Genomic DNA, 21,204 nt, shown 5'->3' with positions numbered 1-21,204 from the left:
ATACATACACAGACATATACATATATACACATGTACATAATTCATACTTGCTGCCTTCATCCATTCCCGTCGCCACCCCGCCACACATGAAATGGCACCCACCTCCCCCCTCGCATGCACGAGGTAGCATTAAGAAAAGACAACAAAGGCCACATTCGTTCACACTCAGTCTCTAGCTGTTATGTGTAATGCACCGAAACCACAGCTCCCTTTCCACATCCAGGCCCCAAAAAACTTTCCATGGTTTACCCCAGACACTTCACATGCCCTGGTTCAATCCATTGACAGCACGTCCATCCCGGTATACCACATCATTCCAATTCACTCTATTCAGTGCAAGCCTTTCACCCTCCTGTATGTTCAGGCCCCGATTGCTCAAAAACTTTTTCACTCCATCCTTCCATCTCCAATTTGGTCTCCCACTTCTCGTTCCCTCCACCTCTGACACATATATCCTCTTTGTCAATCTTTCCATGTGACCAAACCATTTCAATACACCCCTCTTCTGCTCTCTCAACCACACTCTTTTTATTACCACACATCTCTCATACCCTTTCAATCACTTACTCGATCGAAACACCTCCCACCAGATGTTATCCTCAAACATTTCATTTCTGACACATCCACCCTCCTCTGCACAACCCTACCTATAGCCCATGCCTCACAACCATATAACATTGTTGGAACCACTATTCCTTCAAACATACCCATTTTTGCTCTCCAAGATAACATACTCGCCTACCACATATTCTTCAACGCTTCCAGAACCTTCGCCCCCTCCCCCAAATTGTGACTCACTTCCACTTGCATGGTTCCATCCGCTGCTAAATCCACTCCCAGATATCTAAAACATTTCACTTCCTCCAGTTTTTCTCCATTCAAACTTACCTCCCTATTGACTTGTCCCTCAACCCTACCGAACCTAATAACCTTGCTGGTATTCACATTTACTCTCAGCTCTCTTCTTTCACACACTTTACAAAACTCAGTCATCAACTTCTGCAATCTCTCACCCGAATCAGCCACCAGCGCTGTATCATCAACAAACAACAACTGACTCACTTCCCAAGCCCTCTCATCCACAACTGACTTCATACATGCCCCTCTTTCCAAAACTCTTGCATTCACCTCCCTAACAACCCCATCCATAAACAAATTAAACAACCATGGAGACATCATGCACCCCTGCCGCAAACTGACATTCACTGGGAACCAATCACTTTCCTCTCTTCCTACTCATATGCATGCCTCACATCGTTGATAAAAACTTTTCACTGCTTCTAGCAACTTACCTCCCACACCATATACTCTTAATACCTTCCACAGAGCATCTCTATCGACTCGATCATATGCCCTCTCCACATCCATAAATGCTACATATAAATCCATCTGTTTTTCTAAGTATGTCCCACATACATTCTTCAAAGCAAACACCTGATCCACACATCCTCTACCACTTCTGACACCACACTGCTCTTCCCCAATCTGATGCTCTGTACATGCCTTTAACCTCTCAATCAATACCCTACCACATAATTTCCCAGTAATACTCAATAAACTTATCTTTGTAATTTGAACACTCACCTTTATCCCCTTTGCCTTTGTACAATGGCACTATGCATGCATTCCACTAATCCTCAAGCACTTCACCATGAACCATACATACAATGAATATCCTTGCCAGCCAGTCAACAACACAGTCACCCCCTTTTTTGATAAATTCCACAGCAATACTATCCAATCCCGCTGCCTCACCAGCTTTCATCTTCCCCAAAGCTTTCACTACCTCTTCTTTGTTTACCAAACCATTCTCCCTGACCATCTCACTTCACACACCACCTCGACCAAAAGACCCTATATTTACCACTCTATCATCAAACACATTCAACAAACCTTCAAAATACTCATTCCATCTCCTCACTTCACCACTACTTGTTATTACCTCCCCATTAGCCCCTTCACTGATGTTCCCATTTGTTCTCTTGTCTTAAGCACTTTATTTACCTCCTTCCAAAACATCTTTTTATTCTCCCTAAAATTCAATGACACTCTCTCACCCCAACTCTCATTTGCCCTCTTTTTCACCTCTTGCACCTTTCTCTTGACCTCTTGCCTCTTTCTCTCTCTCCCAGTCATTCGCACTACTTCCCAGCAAAAATCGTCCAAACGCTTCTCTCTTCTCTTTCACTAACAATCCTACTTCTTCATACCACTACTCACTACCCTTTCTAATCTGCCCACCTCCCACCTTCCTCATGCCACAAGCATCTTTTGCGCAAGCCATCACTGCTTCCCTAAATACATCCCATTCCTCCCTCACTCCCCTTGTCATTTGCTCTCACCTTTTTCCATTCTGCACTTAATCTCTCCTGGTACTTTCTCACACAAGTCCCCTTTCCAAGCTCACTTACTCTCTTCACCCCAACATTCTCTCTTCTTTTCTGAAAACCTTTACAAATCTTCACCTTCGCCTCCACAAGATAATGATCAGACATCCCTCCAGTTGCCCCTCTCAACACATTAACATCCAAAAGTCTCTCTTTCATGCGCCTATCAATTAACACATAATCCAATAATGCTCTCTGACCGTCTCTCCTACTTACATACTACCTACCTACTTACATTCCCAATCACCAATCCCTTTTTCGCACACAAATCTACAAGCTCTTCACCATTTCCATTTACAACACTGAACACCCCATGTAGACCAATTATATCCTTAACTGCCACATTACTCACCTTTGCATTCAAATCACCCTCAATATAACCCGGTCATGTGCATCAAAGCTGCTAACACACTCACTCAGCTGCTCCCAAAACACTTGTCTCTCATGATCTTTCTTCTGATGACCAGGTGCATAGGCACCATTAATCACCCATCTCTCTCCATCCACTTTCAGTTTTACTCATATCAATCTAGAGTTTACTTTCTTACACTCTATCACATACTCCCACAACTCCTGCTTCAGGTGTAGTGCTACTCCTTCCTTTGCTCTTGTCCTCTCACCAACCCCTGACTTTACTCCCAAGACATTCCCAAACCACTCTTCCCCTTAACCCTTACATATAATATTTTTTTTTTTTTTTTTGCTTTGTCACTGTCTCCCATGTTTGCGAAGCTGGTGACTGAGTTTGGTAAAGTGTGTGAAAGAAGAAAGTTAAGAGTAAATGTGAATAAGAGCAAGGTTATTAGGTACAGTAGGGTTGAGGGTCAAGTCAATTGGGAGGTAAGTTTGAATGGAGAAAAACTGGAGGAAGTAAAGTGTTTTAGATATCTGGGAGTGGATCTGGCAGCAGATGGAACCATGGAAGCGATAGTGGATCATAGGGTGGGGGAGGGGGCGAAAATTCTGGGAGCCTTGAAGAATGTGTGGAAGTCGAGAACATTATCTCGGAAAGCAAAAATGGGTATGTTTGAAGGAATAGTGGTTCCAACAATGTTGTATGGTTGCGAGGCGTGGGCTATGGATAGAGTTGTGCGCAGGAGGATGGATGTGCTGGAAATGAGATGTTTGAGGACAATGTGTGGTGTGAGGTGGTTTGATCGAGTAAGTAACGTAAGAGTAAGAGAGATGTGTGGAAATAAAAAGAGCGTGGTTGAGAGAGCAGAAGAGTGTGTTTTGAAATGGTTTGGGCACATGGAGAGAATGAGTGAGGAAAGATTGACTAAGAGGATATATGTGTCGGAGGTGGAGGGAACGAGGAGAAGTGGGAGACCAAATTGGAGGTGGAAAGATGGAGTGAAAAAGATTTTGAGTGATCGGGGCCTAAACATGTAGGAGGGTGAAAGGCGTGCAAGGAATAGAGTGGATTGGAACGATGTGGTATAACGGGGTCGACGCGCTGTCAATGGATTGAATCAGGGCATGTGAAGCGTCTGGGGTAAACCATGGAAAGTTCTGTGGGGCCTGGATGTGGAAAGGGAGCTGTGGTTTCGGTGCATTATTACATGACAGCTAGAGACTGAGTGTGAATGAATGGGGCCTTTGTTGTCTTTTCCTAGCGCTACCTCGCACACATGAGGGGGGAGGGGGTTGTTATTCCATGTGTGGCGTGGTGGCGATGGGAATGAATAAAGGCAGACAGTATGAATTGTGTACATGTGTATATATGTATATGTCTGTGTGTGTATATATATGTGTACATTGAAATGTATAGGTATGTATATTTGCGTGTGTGGACGTGTATGTTTATACATGTGTATGTGGGTGGGTTGGGCCATTCTTTCGTCTGTTTCCTTGTGCTACCTCGCTAATGCGGGAGACAGCGACAAAGAAAAATAAATAAATATATATATATCCTAAGGACTCATGAATACACTTGAAGACTGCAGCATTTCCACAGCCTGCCGTGTCATACTCGACGATATCAGAAAATATTATATCAGATGAATTACAAAAACATACATAATTTTCTCTACATAATGGAAAGAACTAAAGATATGAATCTTTGATTACTAACACAAGATAAATCAAACACTAAGTCTGATGTTCATTGTGTTCAATACACAGTAGATGGTACTCAACAATATCTACTAAACACACAATCAACCCTTTCCTTAAAAGATTTACAGTTCACAGCTTAGCATCAAACTATCTTTATTTCACTGTGAAGTTTGGTTTACAAGGGGACAATTAACTGTAAGTGCCACTGCTGGGATACAAGTTTAGTTGCCATTTACACAATGGTGATTGTAGGGTATGCTATGTAGGGTTGTTACTTGTTAGTCCATAAAAGATAGGTCCTTTAGAGAGGTGCATACTATTTTAGAATGGTCTGGGTTTTATGTAATTAAGTCTAATGTAACAGGAAAGGATGATCTGGCATGTGTTTCTACATTCTATTAAGTGCACAAGAAACAGGGACACATGGAATTCTGTGGAGAATGAATAATAATGAAAAGATGTGACATGGTTATTATGGAAAGAATAGACATCAAGAAACTAACTGAATCAGGATACATGAATGGGGGGTTTGTAGTCAAATAGTAAAAAAATATTGAGGGTGCATGTAAATATGAGTGGATCCGGAGGGAGGAATCTTGATCTGCTGAGGAAGGAGGATATGGAAGAGGTTCAGCATAATCCATCACATATTTCCTTGTTTCACAAGACAAAGAGTTGAATACACTGCCTGAAAAACAACAAATATTATTCAACAATGAAATCCTAATATCCTAATTTTGACTTGTATTTCACAAATCCTTTTTCTCTTAAATATATTTCAAATACAGTACGAAGAGATGCTGATGAAATAACACACATACCCAAATATGAAAATTTGAATTTTATTACCAATGTCTTCACAATACTATAGTTAGATTTGATAAAAATCTTTCTTGATAAAAAAATAACAATAAGAAGGAAGTTTGCATCAAAGTTGGTTGGAGTGTTAACTCTCAGTCCAATCAAACCTTTATCATCTCAAAGAGTTCCCAGTACAAACAAATACAAAGGAATGCAAACAGCAACAGACCAATAGATCCTTTCACTAATAAATGATGCAACTGTCCGACTCTCACATGCTATAACTAAGCAGTGCATGCAACACTCTACTTATCAATATCCAAACAGTCATTTCCTATATTCAAGGCAGGATTGCAAAATGCTACTTGATATAAACATCAGTCACAATAATCCATCCTATTCAAGATTTTTGCATATTCATAAGGATGATACATTCTAATTTTTTCTTCATTGTTCACTTTACTAAGCTTTGTGAAAACCTTAATAATAGCAAAGACCTTTATTCTTATATTCTTGTTTGAACTTTTTTCTTTCACTTTTTTTATCATTTACTCCTTTTATAACCATTCTTAATTCAGTAACAAGAGTTTCCATTCATCCACAGCAAGTAAGAATAAAAAGTTATTGAAAGTCATCAACACGACTTGCAGGTTGTAAGATTCACTGGGCAAAGACAGGAAGCAAGCTTTCCCTTTACATTTTCAGCAATGGCCTTCTTTCAAGATAAGCACATCTTTTGTAAATCAATATTTTTCCAATTCCACTTCTATTTAGAAATCTTTGTATATTGTCCATTTTGTTACACTGCAATTATTTTGTTACTACCATTCACTGCAACCATCTTTCAATTATTTTGCTATTGATGTTCCATAATCAGTATTCCACTCATTTCATGTGGTCATTTTGAGCTGTGACATCTTTCCTCATATTGTACATTCATGTACGTATTTCCCATTTCAAAAGGCTTCTTTCCTATGATTACAGCAACACTATCATAAGTTACAAAGTAAAACACAAAGTTAATTCCACTGTAAAGTAAATATAAAGGCCAAAATCAAAATGATAATGCATAACTTGTGGAACAATACAAAAAAAGCCAAATAGTAAATAGTAACTTCTTGCCAAAGTCATGTCTTACATATAGTCTCTTTAAACATATGAACATATTTCTGGTACAGTTGAATGTCCAATTCATTCAAGAAAGAATGACGTGTTTCACTTACATCACTTCCTTGGATTGCTTAACCTCACAGTATCCATATATTTACATCTTATACAAGACATTCTTCAGAGCAGTTTTCCATGTATCCATCATCTGTTCATTACACAATACATTACATCTCACTTTATAAATATGATCACATAACTTATTCTTAACCCATTTTACCTAGCTTTAATAGTGCCAAAAAAAAATTTCCCACTTTTTTTTTTAAACAGAGCATCAGTAAATGGAACAACTCCAAGCTTCCACTAATCTGCACTGTACCATCATTTCTCACATTACCTGGAATCCCAGCCCTTGCCACATATCAGATATATTTTACATGCCCATGTAAAAATCCACATTGTTGGCTAGCTCCAACTTAATTATTTCATATGAATATGAGGAAATATATGCAAATTATTCTACAAAAACACTAAAACACACAAACCTGGAAACCAACAGGCACTATTTTCAACCATGATTTAGTATCAAAATCAAACCAGACTAATTATTAGTGAGCATGAACACTGTAGCCAGCTGAAAAAGACATCTGCACATCCTAATTTTCCCAATACTTTAAAATAAAACACATCCTTACCCTCTTTAACTTTAGTACTACTTAACTATGAGTAAAGCTTTTTTAACAATAGTGGCATAATTTGTTAATAAAAACTTAACTACTGAAACAAGCTCAAAATGATCAGTAAGATGTAATATTACCAAATCATGTAAATAATATATCAACTAGTAATTCACATCTTTCTATTTTACTAACGTATACACACTTCTCATTAAGGTAATGTCTTCATGTAAGTGGCAAATTACATTACAATACTTTCAGTCTGTCAAGTGGTAGTGCTGTTAAGAGTTTCTCTTGTTCTGTGTCACCAAGTATAAACTATGTAATACATCCCTAAGGCTGTTTATTACTTATATTGTCAACATGACAAAAATGACTATACAATCCACATTTCAGATTAATGAACAGAGGTCTGGACACACATCACTATGCATAACAGGGAAAAAAGGTACTCCTGTCAACTTAATGTCTGACTTCACTTTATAGGTTTCATCACACAATTCTCAACCCTGTGGACGAACAATGCTTTCCAAGATGGAAAGATACTATATTTACAGTGGTGGCTTGTAGAGCTGACACACAAACAATGGATGATGAAGTTGAAAAGGATGAACAAATGATTGGATTGAAACAGCCACACTTAACAACAGTGGATGAGCAGTTTGGCAACCTAAGGAGCCTACTGTGATTCATACTCTTAGAGTGATCCACATATACAGGCAAGAATTCTTATGAACAATGCCATTCTTCAAAGATGGAACAATTCATAAGGCAAAAATTAATTCCCTGTTTATGGAGGTGATCTCTGCCAAATGAAATATATCCTTACACTGATAGCAGAGTTCATTCAGAGAAAAATACCTCCCAAGTAACACAAGTCTTCCTCCTTGCTGATTACTCATTCTGTGGAAGACAGAGACTGGAAAATGAGAAGAACTTGAGTAAGTGCTGTAGTTAAGGAGAACGTCCTCTTGAAAGGAGTATATTTCTTCAGAGGACCTTTGTCCTTAAAAGGTGGACTGAAAAGCAAAGTATAAACTTCACTGAGGGACTTTTTGGTTCAAGGGAAAGAAGCAATCTCTCTTGATACAATTCTGTAAAACAGACTGTTACTTCCATCTGGCATAAAGGTCCCACTCACAGAGGAATGATTCACAGACAGAATTCGATCAACCCAGTTGTCTGTCACTCAGCTCATGACTATGGCGTTCAGGTCACATGATGTGAGTTGAGAAATGTTTTTGTATACTAGTGACCTTACACCAGCTGCCTGCACTAGCTTTGTGGCACTAACACCCAGATGGCGTCACTTGAACTTAGTAGCACCAGCAACTAAGAACACACCACAAGCGACGAGATAATAAGTTTTGTGGCACATGTGATTGTCTCTGCACTAAACAGCTGCACCATTGGTCAGGAACATATGGGATGATGGAGATTCAGACTCCCTCCCTGAGGATAAGAAATAAATCAATGAGTGGATTTCAAAAATATTATGCAAACATATTCATTTATAGTGCCCTCCATGATTCAACATCATTCCATCATGTACTCCCTGAACACTCTGGGTTGCTGTAAGAAATCATAACAAAAATTAGGGACCCATCTAAGTGATGGCATTGCATGTATGTAAATAATTACACTATGTAAGATATTACTATAGGAATTACTACAGCATACATGTAATGATACTGTAAGTTTGTAAGTTAAAAAACTGAATGGTGCTGGAATAGCTTAATCTTACCAAAATGAGTAATTCCAGTAAGCATGACTAGAGTCAAAAATGATTCAACAAAGTTTAATATCAGACTCTATAATGATAGATGAATGAATAAGCAATTCACTTCCTTCTTGCAATATATGACCAAGAAAGGAAAATAACTCTGACAAAGTTTGATCTTTAAAATGAAACAAAAACTAACAGAGCTAGTACACAGGTGCTAATATGCAGTATGAATGTAAATTTCAACTACCTTTTCATACTTGGGCTAATGTTTAACAAATTGAGCAGTCTCTGTAAGTTTAATAAAAATTCATTATAATTTAGTGCTGCTGATCATTAAAAAGTAGTTTAGGACCTGCTGGAACGTGCTTTTGCCATCCAGACATTAATGACCGTTTCTAATCTTATGCTCCACTCTTCAGCATCTTACCATTCCAAAAGATATTATATCTGATTTCCCATTTTTCATAAGCATTATCATTCTCTTTATCTACTCCTCAATATCAGGATACACTATACTGAAGCCACTTTCTTCTAATCCAGGCCAATTTTACTGCACCATTCAGCTGGCCATTTAATGAACACTGTCATTTTCACATTTATTACTTACATGGTTATAAGCTGAGTATGATGGTGTTGGATTTTTTTTTTAATACCATTCCCCATTTCCCGCATTAGCAAGATAGAACTAAGAACAGAGGACTGAGCCTTTGAGGGAATATCCTCACCTTGCCCCCTTCTCTGTTCCTTCTTTTGGAAAACTAAAAAAACAAGAGGGGAGGATTTCCAGTCCCCCGCTCCATGTGTTGGATATATAACATAAATTACAATGAAGCTCATCTACATGGTAAAGTAATATAAAGGGTTCCTTGCAATCTTATTGACTAATGCCAAGCTTGATATCTGTATGATTCACTCATGACAACTTTGAGCTAATATGTTACTAATCCCAGAGCATCAACCACCATCTTACAACTTCACTCCCACTGTACATGTACCACATGCCATGAAAAAGCCTACAAATGCCCTAACTTTTTCTGACATCTTATATCATGCTATGCCTCTTACTTATTGAATCCCCATTACATGTTCAACATCACAAGAAACTAATGAAGTATGCAAAAGGATTATAACATCCATGAGAAAGTTTAACCATGCATAAAAACTCATTTATACAGGGTGCAATTATACATATTGTACAATTTTCAAAATAAAACTTTAGGAACATATTATGCTGAAGTGTAACATGGACTGTATATCTAATAAGTACCCTTCAATGTATACGATAATTACATGTAGCAATATGTCTTCATTACGACCAGCACGTAGAAAGGAATATGTTAAAATAAATAATTATATTGCATTTGAACAATTAAGTCACAATGCAGAAAATTGAGGTTGTGAGCAGGGTAGCTAATAGCAAGAAACAAATATATCATACTTGACTGCATTTTCCAGCTTCATCGAGGTAGCACCAGGAAACAGACAAAGAATGGACCATCCACTCATATACACATATATATATATATATATACATAAACGCCCATACACGCACATACACATACATATACATACACATACATATACATATATACACATGTATAGACATATACATACATATACAAACATGTACATAGTCATACTTGCTTGCCTTCATCCATTCCTGGCACTACCCCATCCCACAGGAAACAGCATTGCTAACCCCTGCTTCAGCGACATAGCACCAGGAAAACAGACAAAAAAGGCCACATTCATTCAAACTCGATCCTTACCTGTCATGTGTAATGCACTGAAACCACACCTCCCTATCCATATCCAGGCCCCATAGATCTTTCCAAAGTTTAGCCCAGATGTTTCACATGCCCTAGTTCAGTCCATTGACAGCATGTGCTTATTTAAGATGAATCTTTCTCAAAGGTTACTACATAACCTCATCACTAATGTTATCTTAATATTATTTTTCTTTGCAAACATCTTCATTCTGCTGCTTCATGCTAAGATTATCAGAGGAAGGCTTAACCCATCATGCTAAGAATCTCACAGAATTGCAGTATCACTACCAGCAAGTGCAGTGTAAAGAATGTAAATAAGCGTGCTCTACACACAACGCCATCTGTGGCCGCCCAGTAAACTAGTCTGGTTGCCACAGTAATTTCAAGTTCCCTCACGTAATTTTGTCCGGACTAAAGGAGGCGCCGAACCATCAGTTGCTGGAAATTTGGTGGTGTACCTGTACTTGAAAGCTATTCTAATATCTAACAGCTTTGCCATTCTCCTATTGAGACACTCGTCACAGGTTATAGACAGTCAATTCCCAAGTCCCTCTCACAAAGATTCCTGCAGCTTATTTTCTGCTTGATAACAGTCATAGTGACCTTTTATTACTTACATTTGCTTGGGTTGAATTTCACTAAATATGTATCAAAACAACTTTGGAGTCTGTCTAGGTCCATTTATAAACTGATGCAATCCTACTCACTTTTTACTTTCCTCATGATATTTGCATGAACTACAAGCATATTCAGGCAGGAATCCATACCATCTGGCAAGTCATCATAAATCAAAAGAGTAATGATCCTGAAACAGAGCACTGTGGTACTTCACTGATCTCATATTTGGAGAAGGCTCCTCTGAAATGTGTCCTTTGTTCCTTTCCACTAAGATAATCTTTTATCCATCAAAGGAGTTGCTCCCTTATTTCTGCCTTGTCTATTTCTTTTGCTGCCAACTTCTTGGCAGTACTAAACATGTTCTTGATACTTCCCTCCATTCCTTTACTTCATTACTGGGTCACCTGTGTCGAATGACAGCCACTCAGAGATCACTTTCTTCTTTTTGCGTCGTTTTTTGTCCATCCATCCATTCATCTACTGTTGGGGGTCATAACTTCATCTTAACCATGGTCACAATGTGAAAACTCTAAACCTGATACATATCCCATGAAAATGTAAATGCTTTTTTTCCTAGCATCTAGAGAACTGAAAGGCATAAAAACCAATATTCAAGTCTGGACTGACTGAGTTATGCCACTTAAAATAGGTTTAACCAGTGACTGAATCCATAAAGAAAATTCAACCTTCAGCCATAAACTTATACAGTTAATTCCGAGTATCTACAGAATTGATTAAGAATATATGGTGTGGGAGGCAAGTTGTTAGAAGCAGTGAAAAGTTTTTATCGAGGATGTAAGGCATGTGTACGTGTAGGAAAAGAGGAAAGTGATTGGTTCTCAGTGAATGTAGGTTTGCGGCAGGGGTGTGTGATGTCTCCATGGTTGTTTAATTTGTTTATGGATGGGGTTGTTAGGGAGGTGAATGCAAGAGTTTTGGAAAGAGGGGCAAGTATGAAGTCTGTTGGGGATGAGAGAGCTTGGGAAGTGAGTCAGTTGTTGTTCGCTGATGATACAGCGCTGGTGGCTGATTCATGTGAGAAACTGCAGAAGCTGGTGACTGAGTTTGGTAAAGTGTGTGAAAGAAGAAAGTTAAGAGTAAATGTGAATAAGAGCAAGGTTATTAGGTACAGTAGGGTTGAGGGTCGAGTCAATTGGGAGGTGAGTTTGAATGGAGAAAAACTGGAGGAAGTGAAGTGTTTTAGATATCTGGGAGTGGATCTGGCAGCGGATGGAACCATGGAAGCGGAAGTGGATCATAGGGTGGGGGAGGGGGCGAAAATTCTGGGAGCCTTGAAGAATGTGTGGAAGTCGAGAACATTATCTCGGAAAGCAAAAATGGGTATGTTTGAAGAAATAGTGGTTCCAACAATGTTGTATGGTTGCGAGGCGTGGGCTATGGATAGAGTTGTGCGCAGGAGGATGGATGTGCTGGAAATGAGATGTTTGAGGACAATGTGTGGTGTGAGGTGGTTTGATCGAGTAAGTAACGTAAGGGCAAGAGAGATGTGTGGAAATAAAAAGAGCGTGGTTGAGAGAGCAGAAGAGGGTGTTTTGAAATGGTTTGGGCACATGGAGAGAATGAGTGAGGAAAGATTGGCCAAGAGGATATATGTGTCGGAGGTGGAGGGAACGAGGAGAAGAGGGAGACCAAATTGGAGGTGGAAAGATGGAGTGAAAAAGATTTTGTGTGATCGGGGCCTGAACATGCAGGAGGGTGAAAGGAGGGCAAGGAATAGAGTGAATTGGAGCGATGTGGTATACCGGGGTTGACGTGCTGTCAGTGGATTGAAGCAAGGCATGTGAAGCGTCTGGGGTAAACCATGGAAAGCTGTGTAGGTATGTATATTTGCGTGTGTGGACGTATGTATATACATGTGTATGGGATGGGTTGGGCCATTTCTTTCGTCTGTTTCCTTGCGCTACCTCGCAAACGCGGGAGACAGCGACAAAGCAAAAAAAAAAAAATAAATAAAAAAAAAATAAAATAAAAAAATGACCCAAAATTCCAGTTTGATCTTTCTGTCATTTATAAAAAGGTTTAACCTGAAATTTGACCTAGCTGATAACTTGAAAAAGTCCCATATTTAGCCGTGAAATGTCATTCAAATATTGCTGTTATCTTCCAACTAATATTTCCACCAATTCTCGTTTCACTACCAATGAATAAGCTGCGCTGTATGTGACACAAGTGTTCTATTCTACTCTTCATATTTCCTGTCATGGACAACACTGGAAGGAAAGCTGACCATAATCTAAGTCTACTTGACTCAGCTGATGTGAAGTGTATACATCTTTTTATGAGGACAAATTAATAATTTCCACTGTATAAATGATATATCTAATATAACAAAACAAACACTAAATATGCAATTACTGAGATGCCCAAAAACGATAGAAAGATAAAATCCTACTATGTGGTGTCCGCTTTTCTTGGACTTTTTATTGTGACAGACTGAAAAACACGGGATACCATAGCAAGAACATCTTATCTATACCTGGCTCCAGTAGGAAATCAATGGTGCTTGAACTAAAGAACCAGCTTGCATTTTCTAAAAGCAGCATGAGTCATAACATTTGGTATTCTCAAAAGATTTAAAACTGAATTTACATCTTACCATTGGAGCTGGCACTAGTGCCATTCTGTGTTGATGATGACCCCCGGTACTGTGGTGCTGGTCCCCATATCCGAACAGTGGAATCATCTGACACAGATGCAACCATGGCAGGGTATCGTGGATTCCATGTTACGCAATTAACTGTCCGGGTATGTCCGACAAGGGTAACAACAGGCAATTCTCTCCGATGATGCCATATGTACACCTTATTATCTAAAATATGAATAAAAAAAATCATGTAAAACAAAATACAGAATAATCACTAATTATACTACATTTTGACATTATCATTCACTGAGAAAAATAACTTCTCATTCATCAAAAAAATAATACATCAGTTCCGGACATGAAAGATTTGTGTCTGCAACTTTACAGATTCACGTCATATATGTTAAAGGCTCTTCTACCTTTCAGATTCACGAGTTAGATAACCATTAAAAATGGAAGCAAAGCAACAACGCACTATCAACCTACTGACTGACTCATGCTCATGACTCAATTTCCAAAACTTAAACTTAAACATCTACACAACCCTTGAAACTCTCCTAAGCTCCATAAGTTCAGTGGCCCTTAAGTTTTTTAATGTGCTTGAGGCCAAAAATACATATTAGGTGTGGACAGGATGGCAGTTCTATGTAGCATGCGACTACATGCAAGTTTCATAGATACAAAAATCAAATTTTGAAAACATTTTGCATATTCAAAACTCCTTCCAAGACTTTCCCACTAAAGTACATCAACTTTTCAACTATGGAAGAGAGCATGCCAACTACTAGATGGTATCCTTGTTTGCTCTGATCTAAGTGGCATATGTTATCCTCATCACTCCATAATGCTTGGAACCAAGTCATTTCCTGATCTAAGAATTTTCTGGATTATAAATGATTTCAGACTACATAACTAAAAGTTTACGTTAACTACAAAACACTACAGGTGTAAGTAAATAAACATGTATATTTCTAAATACTTGACTGCCACTTCCTTCATTAGCAATGTAGCCCCAGAAACAGAAGAAAGGCCATATTTGCTCACACCCATTCTCTAGTTAACATACACAATGCATCGAAACCACAGCTCCCTGTCGACAACCAGACCCCACAGACCTTTCAGTGGCTTACCCCAGCCACTTCACATACCCTAAATCAGTCTGCATTGTTCCAATTCACTCTATCCTGTGCATGCCTTTCACCCTCCTTCATGTTCATGCCCTGTTCATTCGAAATCTTTTTCAATCCATTCTTCCATCTCCACTTCTGACGCATAGTATATCCTCTTTGTTAATTTTTCTCTCATTCTCTCCATCCTCTTTGTAAATCTTTTCTCATTCATTCTCTCCATCTGTCCAAACTAGTTCTACACAGCCTCTTTAGCTCTCTCAAATATACACTTTTCATTACCACACCTCTCTCTTACCCTTTTGATACATATTTAATCAAACCACCTCAAATCAAGTACTCACCTCAAACATTTCATTTCCAACACATCCACCCTCTTCCATACATCCTCATCTAGAGCCCATGCCTCACATCCATAAAATATTGCTGGGATTACTATACCTTCAAACATATCTATTTTTGCCCTGCCTAGATAATGATCTCTCCACACATTATTCTGTGCTCCCACAACCTTTGCTCCCTCACCCACACTATCACTCACCTCCACTTCCATGGCTCCATTCACTACCATGTCCACTCCCAGATATCTAAAACACTTTAATTCCTACAATTTTCTCCATACAAACTAACATCCCAACTAACCTGTCCCTCAACCCTGCTAAACCTAATAATCTTGCATTTATTCACATCTATACTCAACTTCCTCCTTTCACACACTCTTCCAAACTCAGTCACTCAAATCTGCTACCAGTGCTGTATTATCACTAAAGAACAACTGACTCACTTCTTTTTAGTACTTTGGGAGCAGAAACATGGACAGTGTATGTGCGAGTAAACCAAGACTCACATTTATTTCCCTCACTATCCCATCCATACACCCAGCCGCAGACCAACCTTCACTTCGATCTTTTCACTCTCCTCTCTTCCTATTTGTACACACACCTTATACCTTTCATAAAAACTTCTCACTGCTTATAGCAGCTTTCATCATACACCAAACATTCTTAAGACCTTTCACAACAAGGTATCTCTATCAACCCCTCTTGTATACTTTCTCAAGATCTATAAATGCCACATACAAATCCATCTATGCTCTAGGTATTTCTCACACACATTTTTCAAAGTAAACACCTGATCCATGCATCCTCTATCACTTCTGAAATCACACTTTTCTTTCCCAGTCTAATGCTCTGTACATGCCTTCACCTCACCATAAAGTATACATTCACTAAGAATCCTAAGTAAACTATCAACAAGTCATCCCCTTTCTTAATAAATTCAACAGCAATACCAGCCATTCCAGCCACCTTACCACATTTCATTCTATGTAGGTTTTTTCCACCTTTTCTCTTCTCAGAATCTCTCTCCATCTGCTACCCTGCCATCAAACACATTCAACAGTCCTTCCAAATATTCACTTCATCACTACCTATATCACATCCCTTTTGTCCCCTTCATTGATGTTCCTATTTATCTTGTTTTTTGCTCATTATCTACCTCCTTCCAAAACATCTCCATATTCTCCCTGAAGTTTACTGATATTCAATCATTTGCTATCTTGTCTACCCCTGCACCTTCCTTTTGAACTCCAGCTGCTTTCTTATATAAATCCCCCAATCATTTGCACTCCTTCCCTGTAAGTAGCACCCATATGCCTCCTTTTTCTCTTTCACTGCCAACTTTACTTCATCCCAACACTCACTACCCTTTTTAATCTGCCCACATCCCACTTTTTACATGCCATATGCATCTTCTGCACATTCCAGTACTATTTATCTATTTTATTATACTTTGTTGCTGTCTCCCGCATTAGTGAGGTAGCGCAAGGAAACAGACAATATTGTTTCCTCTTTTCCTAAAACCTCCACAAAATAGTGATCAGACATCCACAAGTTCTCTTTTACACATCTATCAATCAATATGTAATCTGACATTCCCAGCAAACCATCTTTCCTAAACACAGATATTCCCAGGAACCAATCCTATTTCAATACACAACAACAAATGCTGTTCACCATTTCCATTAATAATACTGAATACCCCATGCCCCCAATTATATCCTTAACTGCCACATTACTCACATTTGCATTCAAACCACACATCATTAATATCCGGTCTCTTCCATCAAGACTGGTGACAAACTCACTCAGTTGCTCCCAAAACACTTACCTCTAATGATCTTCCTTCTCATGGCCAGGTGCATAAACAACAATAATCACCCATCTGCCATCTACTTTCATTTTTACCTATATCAGTCTACACTTCACTTCCTTACACTCTTTCACACTCTTCCACAACTCCATCATCAAGAGCAGTACTACACTTTCCTTAACTCAAGCCTTTTCATCAACCCCTAAAATTACTTGTAGAATATTTCCATACCTCAATGACTTCCTCCATATTTTTTGAAGAAGGGGTCTGTTCCAGAACAATAGCAAAGTAGGATGCTGATGGTTTCAATAAGAATTCTTAAAAAAGCTGAATGTGGCCTATGGAAACTCAATATAGCCTGTAACATGGTAACTAAGGGTTTTGTTTTATCAAAGGACCTGTTCATACAATAACAGAGAGAGCTAAGATGATGAGGGCATGCAAAAATTTGTGTGGTAGGAGTGCATTTATAAAGGAATAACCCAACACTAACATACAACTGAATAACGAAATAATGTAATAAAAGTACTGAAATAAATCTAGATTTGCAGATATATCACAGGCATGGAGTTTGATGCATTTTCTTTAATGTAAGTTCCTCCTATAAAGCCCATTGTAATGTACAGGATACTGATACAAAACTTAGACATATAAATATTTCTTTAAGATGAATAGTGCAAAAGTGTCTGTTAGACTTACCTTCACTTCCAGATGCAACGAAGTCCTGGTTATCACCACCAAAGCATGAGTGTATTGTATAGTGACCCTGGGTAAGGCCTCGAAACTTCCGGACTAAAGTTCGATTGCGTAGGTCCCATAAGTGAACTCCCTGATTAGCCACATTAAGTAAGGCATAGTTGCCTGTGTTGTCCAGGGTGAAGGACATGATGCTATGGTCCTCTTGAATGCTGTACAGAAGTACCAGTTCATGAGAAAACAAAGACACAAATCCTATAATCACAAACCACAATCTTCATGATGTGCTACTTGATTATGCATTACTCTGCACAGCAGGTAATCTTTGTTACTGCTAACAGCAACATGCATTTCATTCAACTGAAACTACTACTCAGTAAAGTACGTGTATAACAAAGTAAGTACATGTATATTCTGACATCATACATAATAATGAAGAATGAATCATCCCTATTTCAAATATGCTGGAAAATTACATGGAAATGCTTCAATACAATATGCAGTTATTAATGAACCATGATTGCAGCTTGAATACAATAAAGAAATTTTTCAATTAAAAACCAATACGGCACATTCTTCAAAAATGATAAACCATTATTATCAACACAAATCAATTAACAATCAAAATAAATCAATCCAACTACATTTGGCATACCTTTTCTGACATACAAAGCAGTATGTCTTGCATGCAAGGAAAGTCATTACACATTACCTTACATTTTTATACATGAACATCTCTTTAACATTCATTCCTTCACTAAGTCTCCTCTACACTAAGTCTCTTCCCCACAATTACATATCCTCTTTCTTTCTTCCTGTATCCATTCTATTCATATAGCCACACAAACTTTAAATTTCAATATCTATTAACCACTCTTTTCACAATCCTAATCTTCCTTCCATTTCTTTATTTCTCATTCCATCTACTTCATTTCTACATCTTTTTAAAAATGTTTTCATTTCTTTCTTTCTTTTTCTTTTAAACTATTAGCCATTTCCCGCGTTAGCGAGGTAGCGTTAAGAACAGAGGACTGGGCCTTTTTTGGAATATCCTCACCTGGCCCCCTCTGTTCCTTCTTTTGGGAAAAAAAAAAAACGAGAGGGGAGGATTTCCAGCCCCCCGCTCCCTCCCCTTTTAGTCGCCTTCTACGACACGCAGGGAATACGTGGGAAAGTTTTCATTTCTATGATTCAGATAACTTTCAAAGCAATAAGCTGAATTTTTCCTGTTTCAGGAAATGATGATGTTAAACATTAATTCTTATTTTTCTATATTCTTAATTAAACTTATCCGCTGTCTCCCGAATTTGTGAGGCAGCACACGGAAACAGACGGAAGAATGGCCCAACCCACTCACACACACGAGTATATGCATAAACGCCCACACACGTACATATACATACCTATACATTCAACATATAAATACATATACATACACAGACATAAACATATATGCACATGTACACACTCATACTTGCAGCCTCCATCAATTCCCATCGCCTCCCTGCCACACGAGACGGCACCCCCTCCCAACTTGCACGCGTGAGGTAGAGCTAGGAAAAGACAACAAAGGCCACATTTGTTCACACTCAGTCTACAGCTGCCATGTGTAATGCACCAAAACCACGGCTCCCTTTCCACGTCCAGGCCCCACAAAACTTTCCAATGTTTACCCCAGACGCTTCACATGCCCTGGTTCAATCCATTGACAGCATGTCGACCCCGGTATACCACATCGTTCCAATTCACTCTATTCCTTGCACACCTTTCACCCTCCTGTATCTTCAGGCCCCGATTGCTCAAAATCTTTTTCACTCCATCCTTCCACCTCCAATTTGGTCTCCCACTTCTCGTTCCCTTCACCTCTGACACATATATCCTCTTTGTCAATCTTTCCTCACTCATTCTCTCCATGAGGCCAAACCATTTCAACACACTCTCTTCCGCTTTCTCAACCACACTTTTCATTATCACACATCTCTCTTACCCTTTCATTACTTACTCGATCAAACCACCACACACCACAAACCTCAAACACCACCGCAAACATTTCATTTCCAATACATCCACCCTCCTCCACACAAACCTATCCACAGCCCATGCTCACAACCATATAACATTGTTGGAACCACTATTCCTTCAAACATATCCATTTTTGCTCTTCGAGATAACGTTCTCACCTTCCACACATTCTTCAACACTCCCAGTACCTTCACCCCCTACCCAACCTGTGACTCACTTCTGCTTCCATGGTTCCATCCACTGCTAAATCCACTCCCAGATATCTAAAACACTTCACTTCCTCCAGTTTTTCTCCATTCAAACTTACCTCCCAATGTACTTGTCCCTCAACCCTACTGAACCTAATAACCTTGCTCTTATTCACATTTACTCTCAGCTTTCTTCTTACACACACTTTACCAAAGTCTGTCATCAACTTCTGCAGTTTCTCACCTGAATCAGCAACTAGCGCTATATCATCAGCGAACAACAACTGACTCACTTCCCAAGCCCTCTCGTCCACAATAGACTGCATACTTGTCCCTCTCTCCAAAATTCTTGCATTCACCTCCCTAACAACTCCATCCATAAACAAATCAAATAACCATGGAGACATCACGCACCCCTGCATGATGTCACACTGGTTGTTTAATTCAATACTAAGTTACATTAACATTATCTACAGTATGACATTATCTACAGCATGACTACCATAAATATTTGGCATAAGTTGAATGTTTTCCCCTATAATCAGTTTAAAAGGAGACAATGTACCACCGTGATCAAATACAACTGATTAATTATTGACTGATTAATTACTGACTGATTAAATAATGACTGATTAATTATGTCTAAAAGTATGTATAAAATGTCAAGTAAACACAAAAGAGAAATTATTAAAATTACTTTTACTTACATATTATGGTCCTGTGGCTCATCAAAGACGTACCCTCTAATACGATGATGGGTATCTGACGCAAGGACAGTTTTCCCATCATTCTGTATTGCCAGGCACTGTACTCTTACCCCTTCCCAGGAGTCAAGAATGTGACCTTCTAAATCACACTGATAAAACTGCCCTCGCATTCCACCACAAACAAATTTCCGTGAGTCCTATGAAAAACATGAAATGTTTGGTGAAAATGTTAAAACGCTAAAAATGTGTGAAAATTACAAATATTTTATCACATTTCATTATGACTTTTACAACTATTCTAAATATCTGAGGTGTAAAGCCTTGAAAAGATTCATAAATACAGTTCAAACAAATGAAGCAACTTGAGATTGATTCTCAAGTTAAAGAAAACAACAGATGCAGCACCTTATGCCAAGCAGCACAAGTGAGGGAATCATCTGGAGAATTAGACACCTTGCATATCTGATCACCACGCTCAGTATCCCAAACCTGTAAAATGCAAAATAATGTTTCATGTTTACTTTTTTTTTGTAAAGGAATACAAAGGAATTCAAATAGCAACAGA

At 38.7% G+C, this 21,204-nt stretch overlaps 1 protein-coding gene across 3 annotated transcripts in view; it reads right to left on the bottom strand.

The window, feature by feature from the left end:
- Nucleotides 1-5,269: 5,269 nt before the first annotated feature.
- Nucleotides 5,270-21,204, bottom strand: part of LOC139746507 (WD repeat-containing protein 26) — a 100,244-nt gene continuing 84,309 nt past the window's right edge. Inside the window, exons 7-11 of one of the 3 annotated variants that reach the window (XM_071657813.1) lie at nt 21,045-21,128; nt 20,640-20,836; nt 17,726-17,934; nt 13,761-13,973; nt 5,270-8,482 (exon numbers count right to left, since the gene is read on the bottom strand). In XM_071657813.1, coding sequence (XP_071513914.1) covers nt 8,424-8,482; nt 13,761-13,973; nt 17,726-17,934; nt 20,640-20,836; nt 21,045-21,128 — 762 coding nt within the window. In that variant the 3' untranslated portion in view covers nt 5,270-8,423. The remainder of the gene's footprint in view (nt 8,483-13,760; nt 13,974-17,725; nt 17,935-20,639; nt 20,837-21,044; nt 21,129-21,204) is intronic. The other 2 variants (XM_071657814.1, XM_071657816.1) reach the window with 2 other exon arrangements.

The sequence above is a fragment of the Panulirus ornatus genome, chromosome 65 (assembly GCF_036320965.1).
Source record: "Panulirus ornatus isolate Po-2019 chromosome 65, ASM3632096v1, whole genome shotgun sequence".
In the NCBI taxonomy this organism is placed as follows: domain Eukaryota; kingdom Metazoa; phylum Arthropoda; class Malacostraca; order Decapoda; family Palinuridae; genus Panulirus; species Panulirus ornatus.
Note: the sequence above shows the minus strand (reverse complement) of the source record. Positions and strands in the feature narration are given on the sequence as shown.